The sequence below is a fragment of the Canis lupus genome, chromosome 17 (assembly GCF_048164855.1).
Source record: "Canis lupus baileyi chromosome 17, mCanLup2.hap1, whole genome shotgun sequence".
Taxonomy (NCBI): domain Eukaryota; kingdom Metazoa; phylum Chordata; class Mammalia; order Carnivora; family Canidae; genus Canis; species Canis lupus.
In genome coordinates, this window is record NC_132854.1 from 15,532,040 (window position 1) to 15,557,097 (window position 25,058).

General features: G+C 39.2%; 1 protein-coding gene across 1 annotated transcript in view; it reads left to right on the forward strand.

Annotated features, from left to right (window-relative positions):
• The window catches only part of ABCC4 (ATP binding cassette subfamily C member 4 (PEL blood group)), a 247,657-nt gene that overhangs the window by 119,431 nt on the left and 103,168 nt on the right, over positions 1-25,058 (forward strand). Inside the window, exon 19 of the mRNA XM_072782615.1 lies at positions 1,022-1,168. Within this exon, the coding sequence (XP_072638716.1) occupies positions 1,022-1,168 (147 nt within the window). The remainder of the gene's footprint in view (positions 1-1,021; positions 1,169-25,058) is intronic.

The following is a 25,058-nucleotide window of genomic DNA, read 5'->3' on the forward strand; positions in this document are numbered from 1 at the left end:
AAATGCTCATACAAGCTTTCCGAAAGATAGAGCGAGTGATCTTTGTGAAAACCTACTCACTGAAATTTGGTATTTATTTCGTTGATCATTTGCTTAGAAACCTGAACACAGAAGCCATTTACCTTCGACACCATTGGGATGTGAGAGGTCCGGAGGGAGCCCGGAGTGGTTTTGCTACACATTGAAGCAGGATGAGGGTCCTCAGGGAAATGCCTGTTGACAGAGTTCAGGCATTTAAAGCAGCTTTGAGAGTTAAAACAACAGTGATGTGTCATCTGAAGGGGAGAAAATGCACTTGATGGCATATTTATCACAGAAGTTATCCACATTCTGTGTAGCATTGGAAATTCAGGAGATGTTAGGAAAGCGATTTTAATTTTTACGTGCATAATCGGTACTCATTTATGTCCTTAATAAAATCTGTTATTTAAGTGATTTTGTTCATTTAAAAATGCTTTGTGTTTTTACATAAAACACTCGGTATGAGCGATTAGTTGCTCACTGAGATTATTTGATGCTAACACATAATTTGTATTTTTTTGCAATTCAGTTGAGAGATTTTTCTATTTGCAACTTAATGTGGTATTTTCATATTCTTTAAAAGCCAATTGAGCATTTTCTACAAGGAAATGGTACATCATTTCCCCTGTTCCCTGTTAATTCACACGTTGGTGTCAGAGCATACTGCAGTTTTAGATTATGAAACCTGTAAATGGAGAAGGGAAGATGAACAATTTTTTTTTAATTCTTTTTCTTCTGAATTTTTAGTAGAACTTGTCAATGAATTAGAAAAGCCTAGCATGAAATTGTAGTTTACACTTGATTTTTTTCATATAGGTTCTATTTAATCAGAGAAAAAGAAATTATATTACTTTTTAAGTGGATCTTGCAAATGCATTGAACTCTTACAGAATCCTCGTGTTTTATGGAATCAGATACATAATATCTTCCTAAACTGCCTGACACGCTTCAGCTGAAAAAAAGGAGATGTTGTTCTCTGAGGGATGCTTTTTTATTTCAGGTTTGACGGTGGCTACTGTTCTTTTTGGCATCGCGAGATCTCTGTTGATGTTCTATGTCCTTGTTAATTCTTCACAAACTTTGCACAACAAAATGTTTGAGTCCATTTTGAGAGCTCCAGTGTTGTTCTTTGATACAAACCCAATAGGTAAGTCAGACACCAAGTTTCTCAGTAAATCTGTCTTCTTGACATAGTGTCTGATTCAATTTCAGCATTTGAAAACAGGAGTCACTAGGAACACCTCGCAGTGTGTCTTGATTCATTTTATACAAAAAGCACCACTCACAGTTTGCTTCTACCAGACAGAATCTGAATATGGGGTGCATGCAAGCTTCTATTCCTGTGTGTGTGTGTGTGTGTGTGTGTGTGTGTGTGTGTGTGTGTGTGTAAACGAGTGTTCAGTTTGCAGACTGTGATTTAGGAAATGCATTTGTTTGGCAAAATACAAAACACCCTATATTGGGTACAGCTGGAACATTGGCTGCATCATGGACCCTGAAGCTAGGTCATACTTTAATATGAAGGGTCCTCTCACAAGGGACTCTCTCTGGAATCCTGGAGCTCTAGCATATGCCTGTCCTGGCTGGTTTACCTAAAATGATAATGAAAAATTAACAAAAACCCAAGATTCAAGTGTAAACATTCTCTTCAATAAAGGCTTTAAGCTCTAGCTTTAAAGTGGACCTTTGGTTACATATTATAGGCTTTGTGGCCCATAGCAAATAGATCTGCAGTAATACTTTCCTTGGCATGAGTGCACCTTGAGGTGTCTGAGTGATTCCTCCACCCCAAGGCCTTTGACCTCTCTTGCTTCTGAAGAAGAGTTGTTCCATCAAGATTTGTTCCTACAGTTCAGGCCCAGGGTGGCTTTGTTTATGCAGGAGAGAATTGACAGGACTTGTCCAGTCAGGGAAGTGGGCTTGTGGGAGCACAGGAGTAGGCCTGCCCTGGTTCTTCACCAGCCATGTGACCCAGGACATAGCATGTTGATACTGCTGAGCCGGTGAATTGCAAACCATGATGTGGTCATGGTTCATAGTGTGGACTGTGGATCCAGCTGTCTGGGTTCACACCTGGTATTAGCTACTGATCGTAATAGCTGGTTATGGTTATAGTAACACTCAGGTGCCTCAGTGTTCTTACCTGTGAAGTGGGGATGTTATGTCCTCCTCCTTAGCAAGACATTGTGGGGATAGAGTAGATCAGTGTTTGGCACCCAGTCAGCACATACGGATTCCTAGGCTTGGTGAGGGAACGGTAGTAGGTTGGACCGTCCTCACCTGGTTAATGGAAATAAGAGCTGCCCTTCCTGCTTCACTAGGCTGTTGTGAAGATTAAAGGAGACTGGTCAGGCATGGATTTTATGCAGTTTTTTCAGCATATTTGTTTGGCCCAAGCCCCATGCTGAGCACAGGAATAGTGACCTCCAGAGGCCCCCCCACGGGCCTGTGGTCTTTTCACATCTGTGGTGAGAACGGGACTGGAGGCCTTACACATTTGACAGCCAGCACATCGTTCCACCCTGCCCATTAATTTGAAAGCTACAGTCGTAAAGTTTGGCACATTAAGTGGGTCTGTGTTTCTGTTACCACAGCCTCTGAATGCTCCTGGCCACAGTTAACCAGACTCCGCCTGTTCAAGACCTGTAGGCCTCTCCACTTGCTGATTTATTTATTATTCAAGGATTTGAGACACAGTCTAAATGTTCGAGGTCACTAATCTTAGAGCAGCACACTAGTGTTTATCTTGTCTCTTCCGTCCCAAATCTGTTAGCTGGCCTTCATCCCTTCAAGAAAACAGAAACCCAAATAAACACTCCACAGATAGTCCTGGTTTGCCCAGAATGTTTAGGGGCCATGAGTTATTAACTGTTTTTTGTAGTAGATTGAAACAATTTTTAAAAAATTAACAACATTTTAAGTGGTAGATTTTACCATTTGTTTAAAAGTTTTGTACCTCTTAAAAAATTTTTTTTGTACCATTGAAGGCAATGGGAAGAACAAGCCAAAGCTATGAATTATGCTTCATGGTAGACATCATTGATTTGTATGTATTTTTAAAACACAATTTCTTTCAAGTTGAGGGGTAGACATGTCAATTTTTAAGTTCTGTTAAATATCTTCCCAAAATGTATAAAGGTGCCCGGTGTGGTGGTGTGCTCCCTGAGTAGCAGTGTCCTCTGAGCAGCCTGCAGAGTGACCCAAAGTAGATCTTTCTCTTCTCAATAATTTGTTCTTCAGAGCACCCTCTCAGGGAGAAATCAGTTGGCTTCCTTTGAGCTCACAATCCTGACACCATCTTGGAGTTTGGAAAACAGAAGATCTAGGAAGGTATTTTGGCCAGTTCCAGGTAATGCCTAGAACTGCCCGTCCCATAGCCTCAGATGGATTTGCAAATGTCCTGCCAGAGTTCCCTTTTGTGGCCTGCTTCACTTGCCACCTGTGTCAAAATATGCTCAGAGTCCTTGATGCTGATTGTAGAAATGTCTTTTTACATTTCTTCATGGGTGCTTCCACCCCAGATGTGCTGTCTCCCTTCTCCTTTGTTTCCCATTTTGTTCATCAGGGGGATGGAGATGCTTTTTTTTTTTTTTTTTTTTTTTGATATGCTTTGAACTTATGCAGAGACCCATGCTTTCATTGAGGGGCCCCGAAACACCAGTTTCCACCCCCCACTGACATCCCAGCCTCGTTGACTTGGATTTAGGGAGAAGGATAGTCTGTGTGTCTGCTTGGTAGCCACGACTGTCTAACCACTTCAGAGCTCTGATTTTTTTTTTTAAAGATTTTATTTATTTATTTATGAGAGACACACAGAAAGAGGCAGAGACACAGGCAGAGGGAGAAGAAGCAGATTCCCTTTTGGGGAGCTTCATGTAGAACTCGATCCCAGGACCCCGGGATCACGACCCGAGCCTAAGGCAGATGCTTAACCACCGAGGCACCCAGGTTCCCCCAGAGCTCTGATTTTTTAAGAAAGTTCCATCTCTCCAAGCTGCATGACTTCATGTTTTTCTCCATTTTGAACCCACGTATGGTTGCCTGAAGTTTACTTAGTACATTACATAAGCAAATAAGCTATCTTATTACCCACTGATTTTTAATAACCCAATTAATCTTAAACTGTTTGGGGTAAAATTTGAATCAGCTAATGGGTTGTGTCAGAAGGGTAAAAGTGAGTTTTCTTCTTTTTGCCTTCCCTCCTCTGTGGATTTTGGTAATGGTATTGTGTGTGTGTTAAAGAGCCACATGTTTTCAGCTGTTCCAGCCTTTCACACACATTCTGCTTGCACCTTGAGTCCAAGAGTGCCTTTGTGGACGTGATCTGTGTCCCCTTGCTGTGGGCTGCACCTTGGCTGTGCCTTTTCCCTGATCAACATTTTTCTGTTGTCATCTCTGTTCTATCAGATCTTAATTCACAGATAACATCAATCTCAGGTCAACAGGAAATCATTGAGAAATTAAGAGATTATTTCCATATTCCTTGGATGAGCTGAATTTGTTTTAGTTTTTATGTCTGGCACAAGAGGGCAGCATGATCTACATTATTTCAGGGATAATGTAAGCGCGCACCTTATTGCATAAACCTGTATTTTTTTTTTTCCCGATTTAAAGCTGAAAAAAAAATCTTTTTTTTTTTTTTTTTGTAGCTTGAGTTTGCATTTTGTAGTGTTGACAAAGATTTAAAAACTCTTTGTGATTTATTATGTTTGAGATATTAAACTCTTTATTAACGAATTTCTCAAAGAGTGTTGTCGCAGAACGTCTGGCAACTCAAACAAGTTCACTTGGATTTTTTTAACTTGACACATTCTTACCTAGTAACTGGAATAGGCAGCCGCTGACAACTTGGCTGCATATATTTTAATTCCAAGGGTAGAATATGGTCACTCTTGTGACCTGAGTCAAACATGAGTTTAGGGAGAAATATATATGACCAGTATTTCCCATGCCGGTAGAGTCCATAGAGATGTTTTATTCTTACAAAGTCTCTAGGATTTCACCCTTTGTTTTGGAGAGAAGATGAGTGGATAGTTGTCCTATTTCTTCATTTCTGGAAATGGTGACATAACACTTGGCTGAATGCAGTGACTGTCATGGATTCCATATAACTAAATCTGTTTGCTTCCAGTTTATTAATTTGGCTTTAAGAAATTAACCTGCTGGTGTCAGTTACTGTTGGTGTTTATTTTCTTAGTGAAATGCAAAATTAATGCTGGGTTGTGGCCACTGTTCATTTCATATGACTGATATTTCTGCAGTGACGTGTGTGTTCACTTGTTTATGCGTCTGGTATAAGGAAAGTATCAACGTATATATCATTTTTTCCTGAAAGATTCAGTTAGGCTTAAGTACTATACAAGGAGAAAAGCAAACGTACTAACTGTCGCTTTTGTTAATTTTATCCTCCCAGTGGAACGTGCTTGTACCCAGTAAGGTATGGAATGTGAATCGTGGCATAGTGAACAATGAGAGACACATTTTTGTATTGTCCTAATCAAAAATCTAGATTTGTCCCAAGGATGAGGCTTTCTAATTTCAGTGGGAAATTAGGCTTTTCCAATTCTATCCTGAATTTTTGGAGATGCATAAGTAGGAGTTTGAGCGTTGGGGAGGGGTGGGTGGTGGAGGTTTGAACAATTGTTCACTTTCTTGAACCTGCAAAGGAACTCCTTAGCATCCACTGTTAGGTTGCTAATAAATAACTCAGGGACAAGTGAAAAGTGAGCCGAAAGCACCACGGTTAGCTTCTTGTACTACCAGAAAAATCGTCTTGCCGTAGTGTTCATAAAATCAGTTGTCAACAGATTGGTGCCTTGCTGGAAAAGAGACATCGGTAGGGAAGCAAGATAATTGTAGGGATACCTCTCTGTTTATTCCGTTCAAATGACCACTGGAGTTAGTGCTAAAAGCATATTTTTAACAAGTATAATATTTCAGCACTGTCAAAATTACCTTGACGATAATAGGCCTGTTAAATTATAGCTCTATAAGTTAGGAGGGAAGATGGCTCTGCTTAGCCCACATTAATCTATGCCTGTTCACACAAGTGATTCTGCTGAGCAGGTAGCATGTTAGAACAAGAAATACTGGTCCTCAGAGCTCTGATTTATGGTAGGTGTTGTTTTGACACAGCATCGAGACGATTTACAAGGCAAGGCTTCGTGTTAAAATATTTCACTGGTGTCATCATTCGTCACCGACATAAATATTCAGTAGTGATGCTGGAAAATTGGTAATGTGCCCATTCATGCCAAATCCCTGGCTGTGTTTCCTTTCAAGTGAGATCTGTTGTGGATATGGTTAAAAGAAACTATGGCTTTTCTTCCTTGAGAGCAGAGGAGTTGTAAGAAATTGAGAGTAAGAATAACATCTCTCCTGACAGCTTTCATGTCCTCATCTTGCCTGTGTTGCCTTTAATTCTGGCTTAAGTCCTACAGGCTTGCATTTTTTTTTTCCCCTTCTTATTTCCTTGCTTGGTGTGCATTGTGAAGAACATATTTATATGTACATTGGTTAAAAGAGGCTTTTTGTGTTCAAAGGAAGAGGTTAGTCATCATCAGAAAAGCTTTGTTGCAAAACAGAAACACACATTTCTCCTTTCTTTCTTCCTTGTTAATAATAACAAATGCAAGTGACTATAAAGGGAATAACACAAAAGATTGCATCAATCATAATGATTCTCAATACCCATATAAATATTGTTTTTTCAGGTTTGAATGAAACAGCTAATAGTTTTGAAGTAGGTGTGGTAATTAAATCCTGTCGGGCTGTCACATATTAAAAATAATGTTTTTTCACATAACAATGGTTATATGTACTTAAACTCTTATCAGGGTGATAGTAAGTCATATTTTATGGGAGTAGTTCATTTGCTGCTAATAGTATCATAAAAGCCTTTCTTAGGAGTTTAAATAGTTACATAGTGACATATATTTGATTACTATTGTTATTTTGTCAGTAATCTGTCCAAAGGTGATTATTATAGCTCTTGTCCAGAGCTGGTAAATATTGCACCATTTTGCTATACATTCTTAGTCTATTAGAATGTTCTGATTACTCTTTATTCCTGTTTTTTTTTTCTTCTAATAATTATACATGGAAATACTGACAGCTTAGTAACAGAGAAAGCACTGTTTGCGGTTGTCCAATAAAATTAAAAAGATAAGATTTGGGAAGATTGTGCCCTGTTCAAAGTGGTAATCATGTAATCTCTCAGGAATTCGTAAGTATGGCATTTTATCTGCGTTGCTTTATTTCCTAGTAGAGTATATATTAGGTGATAATATGTGTGTATATTAGTATAGGTGTATATATATTAATAAGTTCTCCACTCTAAAATTTTGGCTGCAATGTTCATACTCCCAGATTCCTTGGTTTTCATTGATTTTATATTTGCGTTGTCTCAGGCTTCAGGCAACTTGCGGCTAGGCAGTACTTGGTACTCAGGACGTCACTAGTGGATCTGAATTTCTTGTGTTCATACGCACAGTAATTTGGCATTACCTTACAGGGTGTGTGATTTATAGTAATTCAAATACTGTTATTTAACATCCTGTGGGCCCCCCCATCCCATCACACAGACGATTACTTCAACTTTGTAGCTCTTTGTGACATAGTTTATTACTTTTGTGCAACCATTTCAAGGAAAACTGGAATAGTATTTCTGAGCCAGTTTCAATATGAATAAATATTGATAAATATATATAAAGCCTAGTCCTCTGACATGAGTTGGGAGTGGAGAGAAATTTGCTGGTCGAAGGTCCATATGGTTTTGCTATACTGTCTGTTGTTAGCCATCAACAATTTGATTTGGTAGCTCACCTGTGACACCATGGAGTGAACTTTGATATTCATTTTATAACTGAAATCTTTGTCTTCTGTTATCATTTCTTCCCTGCTCCCTTTACTTTAAGCATTTATTTTTTGACATCAAGGAAATAGGGAAAAATTCAGATGTTTACAATGTTGAGCCTATGGCATTTTATTCCATAAATTAAATATATCATGACATTTTATTTCATACATTTAAACATAAAATTTAAAATTTGGTTATGTTTTAAATCATGTCTTTATAGTATTTGTCCTAATTATGGTTAAATTCTAATTTAGGCAATTAATGTGTTGACTGCCAGTCTCTTCTCTTAGCCTTGGGCTTTCCATCCTCATAGAGTCTATCTATTATGTTATTGCAAAAGCTTCTGAACCCATAACTGGACACTTTGTAGCTGATTAGTATTTGTTCCTGGGACAGAAGAAGGAATGGTTTCAGGAGTCTATTGGCATCTATCTGTACTCTACCTTTTAAGAACATTGCAACTTTATAGAGTGTTGAAATAGAATTAGAGCCTTTTTATCTTTACATTCAATGTTTATATTAATTGGAACCCTTCTTTATTGATTTTTCCAAAGTAGAATTTGTAGTAAATTATTTATGGTGAACTATGTTTCTGGTCTGACGGCATGCAGAACTATGGTGAACTATGCTTCATGTCTGACGGCATGCAGCGAAAACCGTAATATATGGTTTTCTTTGGAACCTGTGGTTCATGGAAGTACACTATGCAGGGTTCCAACTTCTCCTGTTATCTTCCAGTCATGGAAATGAAATTGCCAGACACCTAATATATTTCCTTGGGGTGAGGTTGTGCACTGAAGACAAGTGTTTCTACCCAATAGTTTTACTTTATAAGCTACATGTTCTTGAAGAGATAAAGAGGAAGAATTAATTTTAAAACATCAGTAGACATTTTAAATTATTCACAGAGGGTTGAGTTGTAGGTTGAGATACGGTAAAGACCCCGTTCTGTTGGAATGTACCTTTGAAGTAGCTGTGCCAGACCCTTCTCTGGCCTCCTGTTTCACAGTTAGTAAATAGAAGGGAGGCTTAGGGAGGCTTTTTCTCTACTCAAACATTTACTGATCCTCTCCTGGTTGTAAGTTGTGTTCCCTAGCATTGGGACAAAAAGTCCATATTCTGGGGGCACCTGGGTGGTTCAGTGGTTAAACATCTTCCTTTGGCTCCGTCAGTTGTGATTCTAGATCCATCCAGTCCTTCATCAGGGAGGCTGCTTCTCCCTCTGCTGGTGGTGTCTCTGCCTCTCTCTCTGTGTCTCTCATGAATAAATAAAATCTTTAAAAAGGTTATATTTTCAAGGCCTTTGTAACCTAGATTATTTGCAGATTGTGGATTATTTCTAAAACAAGCAACCCCCCAACCCCCCAAAAAAATTGAGTGTCAGTATTTGATGATTCTATATAGAAAGTAGAATTAAAGATTTATTTTTATTTATTCATGAGAGATCCAGAGAGAGAGGCAGAGACACAGGCAAAGCGAGAAGCAGGCTCCATGCAGGGAACCTGATGTGGGACTCAATCCTGGATCCCCAGGATCACGCCCTGGGCCGAAGGCAGGTGTTAAATTGCTGACCTACCTGCGGATCCCCAGAACCAAAGATTTAGTACTGTAGTAGAGCAGATATCTTGATTTACATGTACACACAGCACACCCTTACACACACAGTCTTGTGGTATATTTCTTGGCCATAATCAATTACGTAAGTCATTGGCCTTGATTGCATAAAATTTCCAAAAACTATTTTCCTGGAACTTCAAGACCAATTGTTTCAAAATGAAATCACACTAGTTGGAGAGAGAGAGGAATTTAAGAAACAAATGTATGTGATTTATTTAAGATAACAACCCCTGTGCTTGTAGCAAATCCAGCCCAGCTTTTAACCAGACTCTTGAGGATTGATACTCAAATGCTTTTCTGATCCATCAGGAACCACTGAGTGCTAGAGATTATTTCTGGGAAGTATATCCAAAAAGAAGGAAGTCAGCCCTTAATAAGTATTGACACATATTTCTCTTTAGGCTTTAACTTTTTAAAGATTTTATTTATTTATTCATGAGAGACACAGAGGCAGAGACAGGCAGAGGGAGAAGCAGGCTCCCCATGGGGAGCTGGATGAAGGACTCAATCCCTAGACCCTGGGATCACACCCTGAGCCAAAGGCAATGCTCAATCACTGAGCCACCCAGGTGCCCCTCTTTGGGGTTTTAGAAATATGTTATAGATGCTTTGATGGTGGATAGAAGATAAACAACGGCAACTTTTCCCTTAAGAAAGTTTTAATGAAATCAACCATGATCTGTTGAGTGTTCTTTTCATTCTTTGTACCCAGGATAACTCTTTTAGAAATATCCCCCTCATTTAGGTGTAAACTCTGTAACATCTAGGAAAAAAAAAAAAAACCAACAGGCTTCAAAGAACACTTTGAATGGGAGTTTATTAAATACTGTGGTTAAGTGGAAAGCTATCAGAAAATCAAGTTCTCTGTTCTGGAATTATTTCCCTTTCATTTCTTTTTTGCATTTGCATTTTAATAGATTGTATCACATGGGGATATGTTTCAGCCTCTTGAACACCTGGAAAGTCTATTTTAGGCTTGTTATGTGTTTAAAAATCTTTATCCAGACATCATTCCAAATACAGTCATACTCTTCGTGATAGGAAGATCTTGCGTCCAGGTCCACTGTTAGTAGAAATAGTACTCTAGAGCCATGTGTTGTTAGTACATCAGTGGAAAGCATTGCATCTGCTCTGAGTGATTTTTCAGGTTATGTCACTGATTTTAAGATGTTGAAGTCAATAACTGGATAATGATTTTGATTTGTCCCTAATTTTATTTTTATTAATTTTTAAGATTTTATTTATTTGATAGAGCACAAGCGGAGGTGGGGGTAGAGAGCAGCAGGCAGAGGTTAGAAACAGGCTCCCTGCAGAGCAGCCTCCGCATGTGGGATTTCTATCCCAGGACTCTGAGATTATAACCTAAGCTGAAGGCAGATGCTTTACCAACTCAGCCACCCAGGTACCCCAATTTGTTCCTAATTTAAAATAGGGGTTCCAGTAAGTGTTCTTTTGGTTTAGGGAGTGATCTCATTCTTTACTCAGTTTAAGGCATGTAGTGAAAAAGTATAGAAATTTTGAGAATGTGTTAAGCAAAAGAACGTACTTGCTTAATTTTTATTTTTTGAAGATTTTTTTATTCATGAGACAGACAGACACACACACACACACACACACACACACACACAGAGAGAGAAAGAGCGAGGCAGAGACATAGGCAGAGGGAGAAGCAGGCTCCATGCAGGGAGTCTGACATGGGACTCAATCCCAGATTCCGGGATCATGACCTGAGCAGAAGACAGGTGCTAAACTGCTGAGCCACCCAGGGATCCCCTGGTACTAACTTTTAAATGTTGATCTTGACAAACTTTGTATATGAAATGAAAATAAATGCATATTTCAGGATGATGAATAATCAGTGTTACTAGAAAATTGTTCTTCCTTGACTTCAAGATTAACTAAATAGTTGACATCAATAGCCAGAGTAATAAAAGGCAACACCTGTGTAATCCAGACTGCGGTTTATCTTATAATCAGATAAGCTACCATTTATTAACGAATTGTTGATTCTTTAGACCAGGTGACTAGATTTATCATACATACATTAGGGAATTCTAAAAATTATGTGTGTGTTTTTTTTAAAGATTTTATTTATTTATTTGAGAGAGAGACAGACAGAGACAGAGACACAGGCAGAGGGAGGAGCAGGCTCCCTGCAAGGAGCCCCATGTGGGACTGGATCCGGACTCCAGGATCTCGCCCTGAGCCAAAGGCAGACGCTCAACCACCTAACCACCCAGGCGTACCATGGAATTCTAAAAATTGAATTAAGAAGCTTTAATCCTTGATACCAAACATTCTGACCGCTCATATCTTCTTTCACAAAGGAGACACTATGGGAATGTAACATTTAGTTAGGCTGGCCTTTGAGTGTGTTGTCCTGTCTTGGTTCTTTCTCTATCAAATAAGTTAAATTTTCTAGATGAGATTAGGGTTTGAAATTTTAGGTGACGAAAGAGTAACACTGAGTATTTGAAAAAAATAGCCTATCTTTTCTGTCCTCTGAATTCTTACATCCCCCTTTTTTAAATGATTTATTTATTTAGGAGAGAGAGCACGCACATGTTCACAAGAGGAGGTGGGTAGGAGCAGATTGAGAGGGAGAGAGAAAATCTCAAGCAGACTCGCTGCTGAGCGTGGAGCTACATGTGGGATTGGATCTCTTGCTGAAATCATGAAGTTAGCTGAAATCAAGAATTGGATACTCAAAAAAAAAAAAAAAAAAAAAGAATTGGATACTCAACTAATTAGGTCACCCAGGAGCCCCCTTATGCCACTTTCTAATTTCATGTCAGATGAGAGAGAATTTTGGTTTTAATCAGTAAACATTTTACACTATTTTTAGACGGAGTGGGATGTAGGTCAAGATGTTGTCATTTCCCAGTTCTGTTGGGAATATAGCCTTGGAGTAGCTGTACCTGGCACTTCACTGCTCCATCAGGGTCCTCTTGACTGAAGCCCAATTGTCTTAACACTGATGAAGGTTGGGGTGGAGGGTGTGTGTGTGTGTGTGTGTGTGTGTGTGCGTGCGTGCGTGCGTGTGTATACACGAGAGATAATTCTTATTAGATTGTCACACCAAAATAACTTTCATATTGCTGAATTCATTTAAAGAGATGTCAGATTTAAAATTTGAAAATTAACCAGCAAATAAAATGAGCATTGATATTAGTGACACCAATTTGAATGGTTTTCTTGTATTTCCCAGTAGTGGTTTTGGACCAAAATGTAATTCCTGCTCCTCGGTCAAGAGAGCAGACTCTAGACTCAGTCTCTGAAAATATAAATCTTAACCTTGCTACTGACAAACCTTGGTTGATTTATTTCACCTCTTTCTGCTTCAACTGTGTACAGTGGGGATAGAGTAGTAGCACCAAACTTTTATATGTATGTGAGAATTAAGAGTTTTATATGGAAGTCATTGATAATAGTGTCTGCTATATACCTGACATTAATTAAGTTTTGACTATTTAAGTGATACATTGACATTTTGGGGCTTTTTGCTGTGTGTGTCTTTAAAGAAAAAATACAAATGCATATGCTAATTTTGATAAAACAGTGGGGAGTTGGGAATAAGGTTCATGTTTTCCCAAATCTAAGGAAAAATAGGTAAATGACCAAAACTAAGAAGCCACAAAACAACGCTGTTGTGGGTTTTTTTTCTTTTCTTTTTCTTTTTTCTTTTTTTGGTTTTGTGTTTGTTGTTTTTCATTGGGGGCTTAGCTTCATTCTGGAGTTCATTTTAATTTAATTTGGTTTCACAATGAGAGCTCAATTTTGCATATAAGTACCAAACATCTGGTTTACTTTTTGTTTAAAAATGATATGGCTGAAGTTTATTACAGAAGTCTATTGTGTAATTAAGGAAAGACAGTTTGAAATTTATAAAATAAGTTCTCTTTAAATGGAACCTTGGAATATTTCCAGGGAAGTGGGTATACTTCTTGGAGTAGCAGGAACTTATTATTTTTAAAAATGCTATAACTGGTCAAAATGTAGAACTTCTATGTATTCACCTTTTTCAAATAGCATGAAAATGACAAATTTCACAAGTGAAAGTTAAAGTTGACCTAAGGCAGTTTTAGATTGTCAAGCCTTCAAATTTTATTCATGGGATGTTTTTAGAGCCATTTTGTGGTTTGTTCACTCCAGTTAATTCTGGGCAGTCCTTTTGCATTTCTATCAGATGGACATTCTGATACTTCAAAACTTCTTCTTGCACAAAATGTGGTTAAAGCAGCTTGGGAAGAAAATGCGATTTCTGGTTAGTTCTTATAAACTGTAGGTTATATTTTGAAAGCAGTTAAAAGAATAATAAACCCACAGAACAAATAGAGCTCTTCTATATATACTACCCAATTAGCATTAATAAACTGACAATTTAAATGTCATGAATTTCTGGCTGGCTTAACGGCATTGAGGTATAGGAAGAAACATGTAACTTTGGATGGAGAGACCCAAGTGAAGATAGAGCATTTAATCATTGAACACCTGTCTGCCAGGTAGCTGTGTTTTAGTACATAGGAAGGGAGTACCTAAGTAGTCTTGAGTCTTAGTTTTTATTCAGCCTCATAATCTCTGGCAGATTCTCCAGCTTCGAAATTTTGTGGTTCTGTTGTGTTTCCGAACTCATTTAGAAACAATTTTATAAAAAAAAAAAATAATAAAACACAAAAATAGTTGTAAAAACTCAGAGGATTTTTATGACCCTAGCTTCCATGTATCCTCCCAACATTTAAGGGCTATGTTCCTTGACAGTGGTGTCATCCGTTCGTGGTTATAATCTACTTATCAAATTGAAGATCAGCCCAAAGTATGATACATTTGGAATACTCCTCCCTGTGTTGTCATTTTATAGGAACATTGTAAATTTGACAGTTTAAATTTTTCCAAATACTGTCACTTCCATTTTCTCATTTCACCTTCAGAAGCAACAAAGCTATGAGAAATCTGCACTCTTAGGCCTCTAGAGCTTGTACCCAGCAGAGGCATAGTCCTCCTCGCCTCCTTGTTCACTCCTGTTGTTATTGTCCTCATTGGTTATTATGTGGCAACCGTAGAGTTATGATGCCTGTAATTGAAAATTAAGCACCAGATTGCTCCAAATCATTAATCAGCCTACAGATTATAATCAGCATACCGATTATAACATTTATTAAGCAGCTGCATATGCCAATGTGCTGCGAATTTTGCATAAGGGAACCAGATACCATATTCCTAATTCACCATGAGCCTTTTTTTTTTTTTAATAAATTTATTTTTTATTGGTGTTCAATTTGTCAACATACAGAATAACACCCAGTGCTCATCCCGTCAAGTGTCCATGGGCCTTTTCTGAAGGTATGTCATTCATTCCTTTGCAGTATATCTTAACACAATAATGGTAGATCTTCAGGTCAAACTGAAATTGTTTAACATATCTTTTTCCTATGAACTGAATGTGGAAATCAGAATAATTAGAAATATTTTTAAAATGTCAGAAAATCCGACCTGGACAGTTCATCACATACATAATACAGGTGTTAAAAGGTGTATGCACTCAATAAGGGTCTGTTTGTGTGTGTGTGTGTTGATATATATATTCTAATTTGAGTTACAAATATGAGAATAAGAAATACCTCAAAATTTGTGTTCTTCACTTTCCTTATTCTGCTGATTCAGCTTTTACTTGTACTCTTTTTCTTTCATCACTTTTCAGGAGGATTTGAAAGTGAATTAGTCCCAGAAAGGGCTGGAGGGAGGTGGTTGGATGTTGAGAACAGTATTGTTCCTTAAAACCAGATGATCACTTTAACCTCTTCTCATGGGCCTAAATTTTTAAGGGACTTTCACTAGTACCTTGTCATGACTTTATTATGGTTGTGTGATTTTTGTTTGTTTTGAGACATACTTGGCATACAACAGTGCTTAAGTTAAAGTCATAGAGCGTATTGAGTTGATACATTTATATTGCAATATGATTGCTGTTGAGGTGTTCATGGTGTTAATGTCTATGATTATCATTCTTGTGTCATGAATAATGAAGGTCTAGGCTCTTAGCATGTTTACTGTTTCTAATACCTTTTTTAAAAAATTTTTTTAAAATTTATTTATGATAGTCACAGACTGAGAGAGAGAGAGAGAGAGAGAGAGAGGCAGAGACATAGGCTGAGGGAGAAGCAGGCTCCATGCACCGGGAGCCCGACGTGGGATTCGATCCCGGGTCTCCAGGATCGCGCCCTGGGCCAAAGGCAGGCGCTAAACCGCTGCACCACCCAGGGATCCCCTTTTTGTTGTTTTTAATCACTGTATCGTGTATTAGGTGTCTAGGATTTATTTATCTACCAGTTGCAAGTATGTACTCTTAGATAATCTCTCTCAAGGCTTTACTCCAAAAGCCCCTAACCACTGTTTTCCTCCCTCTTTTTATAAGTTCAGTGTTTTTCAAGTCCACATATAATAGATACCATACAGTATTTATCTTTCTCTGTCCCTCAATAACTCTGAGTGAGTTATTTCACTCAGCAGGATATTCTCAAGGTCCATTCTTGTTGTTGCAAATGCAGCATTCTCCTTTTTATCATGGCTGAATAGTATTCTGTGTGCATGCATGCGTGTGTGTGAGAAAGATCATACATTGATCCTTGGAGAGGCACTTTGTTTCTTTACTTGGTTGTGAATAAAGCTATAATGAAATGGGAGTGCAGGTATCTATAAGACAATTTGCTTCATTTCTGTCATGACTTTAGCTGATCATATGTCAGGAAAATGTTCTAACATTTATAGTATTTGGTATTATAAGAGACAATGTGGGATCATGGAAATATAGAGAGCTTTTCTTTGTCTTTCAGATCCTTATGGGGAGTGAAAACAACATAGTACTTGATATGAGTTTTTTTTTTTTAATAACTTGAAGAAGAGTTAGAAAGAGTAGTAGTTCTCAATTCCAGTCATATTAGAAGTATTGCTAACCAACCCCAAATATGTGCAAATTATTTGCATGAAGACAAAACTACCTTTCTGTAGGCTGTGTTGGGAGTGCAGTTCAGTGTTGACTAGGGCTCATCCTGACTTCAAGTGGGAGAATAATATGGCTTGAAGTCTGTTATTGGAGTGGACAGAATGGAGATCTGGGAGTATTCCTACCAGAAAACCTCAGTAAAATAATGTCCTTATTGTCGGAATCCCGTTCACTGTTTTATATGTATAAAGAAGTATGGTGGTTATAGGGTAAAATTGAAGAATGGGTAAATTCTCCGGTTGGTCTGTTTCAGATAAGCCATGCTGCTAACCTCTGTGGTTCAGTAACAAACTTGTCATGGGCTTAGAACTTAAGCAACCTGGAGCCACGGATGTATCAATCTCAATGAATCCCACTTAAAAACACATTTATTTATTGATTCAAGCTTTGATAAGCAGTTTACTTTTCAAATACTTACCTCCCCCCTCCATTCACTAATTATGGTAACAGGAAAGACAAAAAGATTCTTCCATTGAGTCTTGCTGCCTATGTCTTTAATTCTTTTGCAGTAATGTATAGTGTTGCTTTCTTAGTTGCTCTCCACAGAAGTTAAATGATACTTGGAAATTTTCAGGAAAACAGTGGCTAGGAAATCTTACTACTTTACAAAGTTCAGTATTTCATAGTGAGGTAGATTTGGGAGCTCATTCACTTTTATCAAAATTAGGATAAGGACGGGATCTAATCACAATTTTAGCTTTTTTTGGATTTCTGTTGTTGATGTTGTAAGCTTAGGTGTATAATGTAGATGCATCACTATTTCCTTTGCTCCTGGGAGAAACTCTTTCCAGTGGCTTTTATATTTTGAGAGTCTTTTTATAAAATCAGAAATGCAGATATAGTTTTCCTGAATAAAGCCTGACATTGCCATTGCCATTTGCCGTTACTGAGTAAAGCCAGTGTGACTGGCTCCCTCATTGGTTGTTCTAGCTTCACCTTTGGCGGTTTTAAGTGACCGAGGTTGTGGGTCCTTTACTCTCCATCTTGCCTGTAAAAGTTCTTGTCAAGTAAGGTCTAAAACATAGTAAAGATAGTTTATTAAAAATGTCATTAGTTCCCCTCCCCCCCATACCACCCTGTAGAATATGCACTTTAGTCAGAAAAGATGGTATATGGAGCTTTATATTCATGGTATATCTTTGTGTCCTCCCTTGATATGGCATTCTTTGTTGAACATTTTTGTTTTCATTGCTGACTTTGAGGACAAATGCGAGACAAAGCAGCTGGCTGACAACGAATGTATCCAGACTGCTGGAGAGACAAAGTGAGACCAAGGCTAAGGAATAATGTTTTGACCTGAGAAAAGAAAAATGTGGGATCCCTGGGTGGCTCAGCAGTTTAGCGCCTGTCTTCAGCCCAGGGCATGATCCTTAAGACCCTGGATTGAGTCCCACATCAGGCTCCCCGCATGGGGCCTGCTTCCTCCCTCTGCCTATGTCTCTGCCTCTGCCTCTGCCTCTGTGTGTGTGTGTGTGTGTGTGTGTCTCATGAATAAATGAATAAAATATTAAAAAAAAATGCCACATTGGACTCTCTCCATTCATGTTTGGATGACATCTCACGGATTCGATAGCCTGACCCATTCGGCTGTGAGCTGGCTTGCTCCTCCAACTCCTAGTGTCTTGGTGAATTAAAGCTCTCTTACTTCCTTCTGATGAAAACATTAGCAATTTCAGATTTGTGACTAGTGTATTCAGCTAGAAGGAAACCTTTCAGTGATGAGCAGCACGCGTTTTCATCTGAGGCCTGTGGAGTCGGTGACTGCCAGAGAGGTTGGGATCCTGCAGTGATTTTGCTTCATTACAAGCCTATACAGGTGTTATTTAATGCCAGCAAGTTTCGAATGCTGGTAAGGAGCATAGTTAAGGTCATGGTCTGAAAGGACTTTGATGTCTTGCAGAAGCCTGATTTTCCCCTAATATGCATGAAAAACTTGTGCAGTATAGCTCTTAGGAGATGAATATTTGTTCGCGTAGGTTACAATAGCACGGATACCCTGAGAGTGATGGGAATGGCGGGTGGAAGGAATATGCATTTGGTGGATATAGGGTGGAAGAAGTAGTATGCAGAAATTAGCCATGGAAATCCATAAATGGCAGGCCAAGAATATTCTGCAAATGTGTCAGCTCGGTTTTGCCAGGAACAGTTGACAGAAACCAGATCCTGCCCATAAAGAATTTCTGATTTATCTTCAGAGTTAAATGATTTCCTCATAGATTTCAAGCCCTCTTCTAGCCTTCTGCTCCTTACTTTAGAAATTCCTAATCTTTCCTTAGTTCCTAGATGTTTAAAGAATGTACGAAGGGCCATTATTCTGTGTGCATCTTTTTAACTGTCCACAAAGATATAAATGCATGTAGGTTTCTCAGGGCCAGTAAGTACCCTGGTTCAGTCTTTCGTAGCCTGGATTACTGAGATGGTTTGGTGTTCATTTTGTTGATGTGTGCAAGAGAGAAGTTTTAGTTCCATATCAGGTTTTCTACACCAAGCAAGTTCCTTGGGCAATCTGTAGCTCACCATTAGACTGTGTTGCTTCTCCTTTAGAGACTATGGATAGTGCATATACTGCCCTAGCCTTCCAATGAAGCCTGGAGAAGAGAGACTATCACTCCCTTGAGTTGGAGAAATGTGGAAACTAATGGGCATATCTATTATGCAGGTTGATGGGAGTGTGCCAGGCCAGTGATGATGTGTTAGAGTTCTAGAGTTTCAAATCCTGCTAACAGAACACTTGGGAAGAAGAACCTCAGGCAGGGCAGAGGAAATGGGGTTTTTGAGTGGAATGAGGAGATGTGGGCCATGGGGATGTTGGAGGAAACACTCAGAATCCAAATCTAATGTTGGTGGTGGATCACAGGACAGGTTAGAATGGGCGCCAGAGGCCTAGAGGTCAACCTGGTGTCAATGAAAGATTTTGCTTCTGTGTTGCTGCCAGCTTCTTGCCAAGGGGTGCCAAGGCACTTAGGCAAGCATGTGTTGGTATAGATGTGATTAACCTCTCAAATACCCTGCGCTGAAATCCTTTCCAATGCAGCAGGTACCATGATGGTGGGTTGTATCGTATGAAATGGTGGGGAAATGCAATTCAGGCTGATGCTGGCTGGTTAGATATCTTGAAGCTCCAAAGAAGGGTTTTAGAATGCCAGAGCAGGATGAATTCTTTTTTTATATGTTTAGTTTAGACCATTTCTGAAGATCTGTCCTGCCTTAAAGTGGAGGTGGAGTAGAACTCTCTAAATGCATGTGTTGTTTCAGGAGGGCTTACTGCCCCATCAGGTGGGATAGGTCCAGTGCATGTTGTGGGAGTTGGACGGATTCCTAACCACCCCCCACATGGGTTGCCATCATGGTTTTATCAAGGGCTCAAGTTTCTGGGTTGCAGTTGCCATAAGAATACCCTTATTTTGAACTCATCTAGCAGTTCTCTCCCCCCATGCCCCTTTTCATTGACATCTGCCTTTAGTGACCTCTTTTATCACTACTTTGTGCAATCGATGTCAGCTTGTCTCAACATTGGCCTCCATTCTCATAATGAAGTTCTCTCATTTCCCAACAGGGCAATACTGAAAATTCAGTTTTCTGAACACATTCACTTACCCTTCCATCCATCTATTGAGAAATACTTCCTGAGCCCCTGTCATGAGTTAGAAATAGCATCCCCAAAACCTGTTTTCTGCTTGACACCACATTAGCAACTGTGTTAGTATGACTACGGTCGGAATTGTGGAAGAGGGGGCCCAGGGGCCCATGCGAGTGTCCAAGGAGACTTGAGTAGATTTGAACAGAGGCTGATGGTGCAGCATCTCTGGAGGAAGTGGCTGGAGAATGGGTCAGAGTTATCCAGAAGTGGGAATGGCGAGGTTGGGGGTGACTCGGGGCCCGACTGGTGTGGAATGAGTGTGGGCAGGAGTGATCGCAGGGCTCAGCAGCACCAGGCCAGGTTTGAATCATGCAGCATGTGTGTGGTGTTTTTAACCCCCCCATCTCTAGACCAATAGGCAGTATTTGTTTGGTAAAGTGTCTGATCACAGGGTTTTCTGTGCTCGGCAAAGCTTGGTCTCAGGGGACCTCATGATGGGATAGATAGAACAGGATATTCCCAGGATTTTCCTGTTAACTTTGAAGGTATTTTAACATGCCACAATTTTTGTTACTGAGTCCTGCTTCACACTTAACCATATGGTTTGTGACTAGTTTGATTTCTTTGGTTTTAATTTGATTGTGTTGAGTATAACCTATCTTCTCACTGCCTTATACAGAGGCAGAAACAAGCTTTTTCACACTACCGTTGATCAGGAAACTATTATGTAATGACTGGTCCTTGTGCACGCTGAGCTTTGTACACCAGAATAGGTGAACCTATTGCCCAGATTTATTTTTATAATAGAAAAATGACGCCTATATCACAGATCCTCATCAACCACGGGTCATTTAAAAAGTGAGTTGCAGTAATATTTTGTTTCTGGAATGGCATGTAAGTTGCCCCTTTGTGGGGAGGCAGCTATAGAACATTTACAGACTTAAGCTTTTTGAAAGTTGTCTTCGAGTCAGAGGGGGTTTATCACGAGCAAAAAATAGGACGTTTTTTCCGTAAAAATAAAGGCGCTTTTCCCCACCCCACCCCCCTGAAAAAAGTAAAACTTTAATGCTTAATCAGGGTTCCAGATGTTTGTATGTATGTATTTATTTGGATATTTATAGTGTTTTCTGTCAAGCAGTTTGCCTCCCTGGGTGCATTCCAGAAATTTTAAAGACATATATGGCAAAGCCACAAAGATCAAAGTCCTGTGTCTTATGAACTCTTCACAGCACTTTAGGCCAGTCCCTAGAATGATTTATATTAAAAGAACTGAGTCAGAGCTATAACCAGCCACATCATGTTTTGAGGAATGTTTCAGATGGGGACCAAAGAACCTGGTGAAGAACCAGTCCAAACTGGATTCCTTTCTCTGTCCTCTGCTGAGTGCGGGGCATTTGTTTGCAGCCCTCTTCAGTACAGGGACGTCAGTGAGCTCACTGGGGCATCCCTGGGCTCTTGTATCTCCACATCTGATCATTGATGTTTCTGTTATTCCTTTAAAACATGGGACTAAATTACTGCTCCATACTCCTTGAATATTCTTAATTCTACTACATCGAATTTTTAAAAACTGCCATTTAAAGTACATGTATCATTTTCTCTGTTTTAAAAGTACGTATTATCTCACATCTAAATGGAAAACAGCAAGACTTGTTGTAGTAACACATTAATGCTACTGACTAATATCTCTGGAAGGGGAAGCTCATTTAGCAATCGAGGCCCGACAGAGTATCAGCCAGAGGTAGGACCCCACGGCGTCTGAGCAAGAATGTCTGGAACTCCAGTGGCCTTCTTTGATGAAGTTTTTACCTGAGTGGATTAAGGATCATGGATTTGGTTTATCCACTCATTGGTAGATGTTATAAATTCGTCAGAAGCTGCTTCTGTACTTCCTGCAGGTCTTCTCTTCTGGCTGGGTGTCAGGGTGGCAGGTGTGGGGGGCAGGGGGAGGACGGGGTAGGGCAGGTGGCTGTGTGAAAAGAACATCTTGCCTGTCTTTGGGCCTATCCTGAATCTTGCATGCCATATTCTTCACAGAGCAACCCCTCTTATCCTTCACCCCTAGCCCAACTCTGGGCTTTGTCTTTCCGGAAGTATGAAATGATTTCCTCACTACCTTGGGATCCCTTTTCTAATCGTGTAGCACAGTGTTCTAGTGACAGATGCTGCTGACCTGGTGAGGTGTTTGCAGGTCGGGCATCTGGCAGGCTTGCTCTCGGGCATTCCCCATGACTCATTACATCTCCAGGTGTGTGAGTCTCTGCCCTTTCTTCTGTCCCTTGTTTGATGACCACCCTGAGTTTTGAGAGTCAGAAGGACTTTCACTTTAAGTAGGTGAATTTAGCTCACTTCTCAGTGTATTTGGAGAGGAACCTAGTGCCTTCATTTTGAGGGCGGAAGGCTGAGGAATCCAGCCTTGTCATCAGTAACTGTAACCATATTCCTCGGCTTAGCTTCCTGATGCTGCCAATTCATGCTGGGAATATGCTGGGAAATGTTACTGTCTGACCCAACGATAGTTACCTAGCCTTTTATCTATTTATCTATCTTTTTCTTTTTCTTTAAGATTTAATTTATTTATTCATGAGAGACACACAGAGAAAGGCAAAGGAAGAAGCAGGCTCCCTGTGGGGACCCTGATGCAGAACTCCATCCCAGGACCCAAGAATCACTCCCTGAGCCAAAGGCAGATGTTCAACCAGGAAACCAACCAGGCATTCCTAGCCTTTTTTATTTCTTAATTTGAGATAAAATTTTCTACAGAAAATGGCTCGTTTTCTGATATGTTTTAATGACTTGCCTGCTTTGTGTTTTTCTTTCTCAGTAATAATGCTTATACTCTCTTAAATACTTGTAAAACCACTGAATTATTTTTCTGCTTAATGAATTAAATTCATTACATTACATAAGAAAAATCACAGTATACTGACATTTATTTATTCATATATACTTAAAGATTTTAATTTTTTATTATTTAAAGATTTTATTATTTATTCATGAGAGAGAGAGAGAGAGAGGCAGAGACAGAGGCAGAGAGAGAAGCCGACTCCATGCAGGGAGCCTGGTGTGGGACTTGATCCCGGATCCCCAGGATCAGGCCCTAGACTGAAGGTGGCGCTAAACCACTGAGCCACCCGGGCTGCCCTATATTTAAAGATTTTGTTCTTAAGTAATTTCTACAACCAACATGGCACTCAAACTCAAAACCCCAAGATCAAGAGTTGCATGCTCTCCTGACTAAGCAAAGCAGGTACCCTGTGATAAACCAACGTTTAGAAATGCATTGGTTCGATTTTACAAAATACATTTTAAAACACAGGTTGATTATTTAACTAAAGGTTAAATAACTGGTTTCATAACTTAATGTTCAAAAATCTTCCAATTCTGAAAACTAGTGTTTTTTGTTTGTTTTTTGTGTGTTTGTAAGGGTTTTTTTGTTTGTTTGTTTTTAACATAGCTTTTGTCCTGGCGTCTGGGTGGCACAGTTGGTTAACTGACTGGCTTGTGATTTCAGCTCAGGTCATGATCTTAGGGTTGTGCGATGGAGCCCCACGTCGGGCTCCATGCTTATCATGAAGTCAGCTCAAGATTTTCTCTTCTTCTCCTCTGCCCCTCTACAGTGCACATGCTTCCTCTCTCTGTAAAATAAGTCAATCTTAAAAAAAACAAAAAAAACAAAAAACAAAACAAAACTACTTTTTCTCTTTTATATCTATGAGGTAAGTGGTGGCTTCAGGCTCCTGTTTACTATCTTGTCTCTGCAATTACTCATGATAGGTATAGATAGTTGTTATGTCTAATAAAAAGCTAAGTTGAATATAATTGTCAAAATATTTTCTCTTTCTGAACATTGGCATGTAGAGTGCTAGTAACATCTCGTTTTTCTATAGGAGAATTAAGGGCTATTATTAGGATTTTACATGATCCCCAAATGTAAGATTCAGGGGGAAGAAAGTAGGTTGAGTTTGCAAACTCAAAATTTCTGTGCTCCCCATGTAACTATTTTTTGATTTTAACATTATTGTTCCCTATGACTTTGGATCATATGAGCAACAGAGAAACCATTTAAAGTGGTATAACATTCAGCATCTCATTGGTGATGGTGGTAGATGCTGAGTGGTGAGGGAAGAATGTGAATTGTGAGTTTCTTTCCTGATCTCTAGTTAGGTTCCACTGGGGCTTACTCAGAAGTTTTCAAACAGTTGCTGCATAAAGGAGTAAATATTTAGCTAATTTTTTAGCTAATAATTTTACTTAAGGCCTTTTAAATATAGACATTATAATGGATGGCATGTGCTGTCTTCCATGAAGTGAACCTTTGGGGACAGGAATCTCTATCCAAGGCTAGTTATAAAGTCCTATACCCGACCCTGCCCTGTAGGTTTAGATATAACCAGATATAATATATAATAATTGCATATATTCTGAAAGGAGGGCCCAGAAGTCTCGGGAGTAATCCTTCCATGGTATTCCCTGTGGCATTTGGTGGTGCCTTCTTCTGTCTCCAGCTCTATATTTGCATGGAGGGTTCTTTCCCCTCTTCCTGCTCACTAAGATTGAAGGCTCTTTTCCATCAATCAGATGATTCTGAGGATCACACTTCCCTCAAAATGGGTTTCTAGACTAGATACTCTTTTCTAGGATATTCTGTGGTATTTTTCTTTGTCTATAAACTAGTCTGTATCCACCTTTCTTGATCCAATGATATATTTATGTTTGCTTTTCATTCCAAGAGACACGTTCCCTGGAAGTGCAGAGAATATACATACTTCACTGTCATCTTGTATGCAGGTTCTCTTTTGTTTTATTTTGGTGTTTACCCTCCCTTAGCTTCTTGTTCTTAGGTTGTATAAACTCAAAAAAGGAGAAGGGTTGTAAGCACTTCTCAGAGGTTTTTAATCCCGCCTTTGGGTGTTGTTGACCAACCTAGGTACTATTTGGGGTTCTGAGGAACTGTCTTTGACTGGACATGGTAGCGAGTA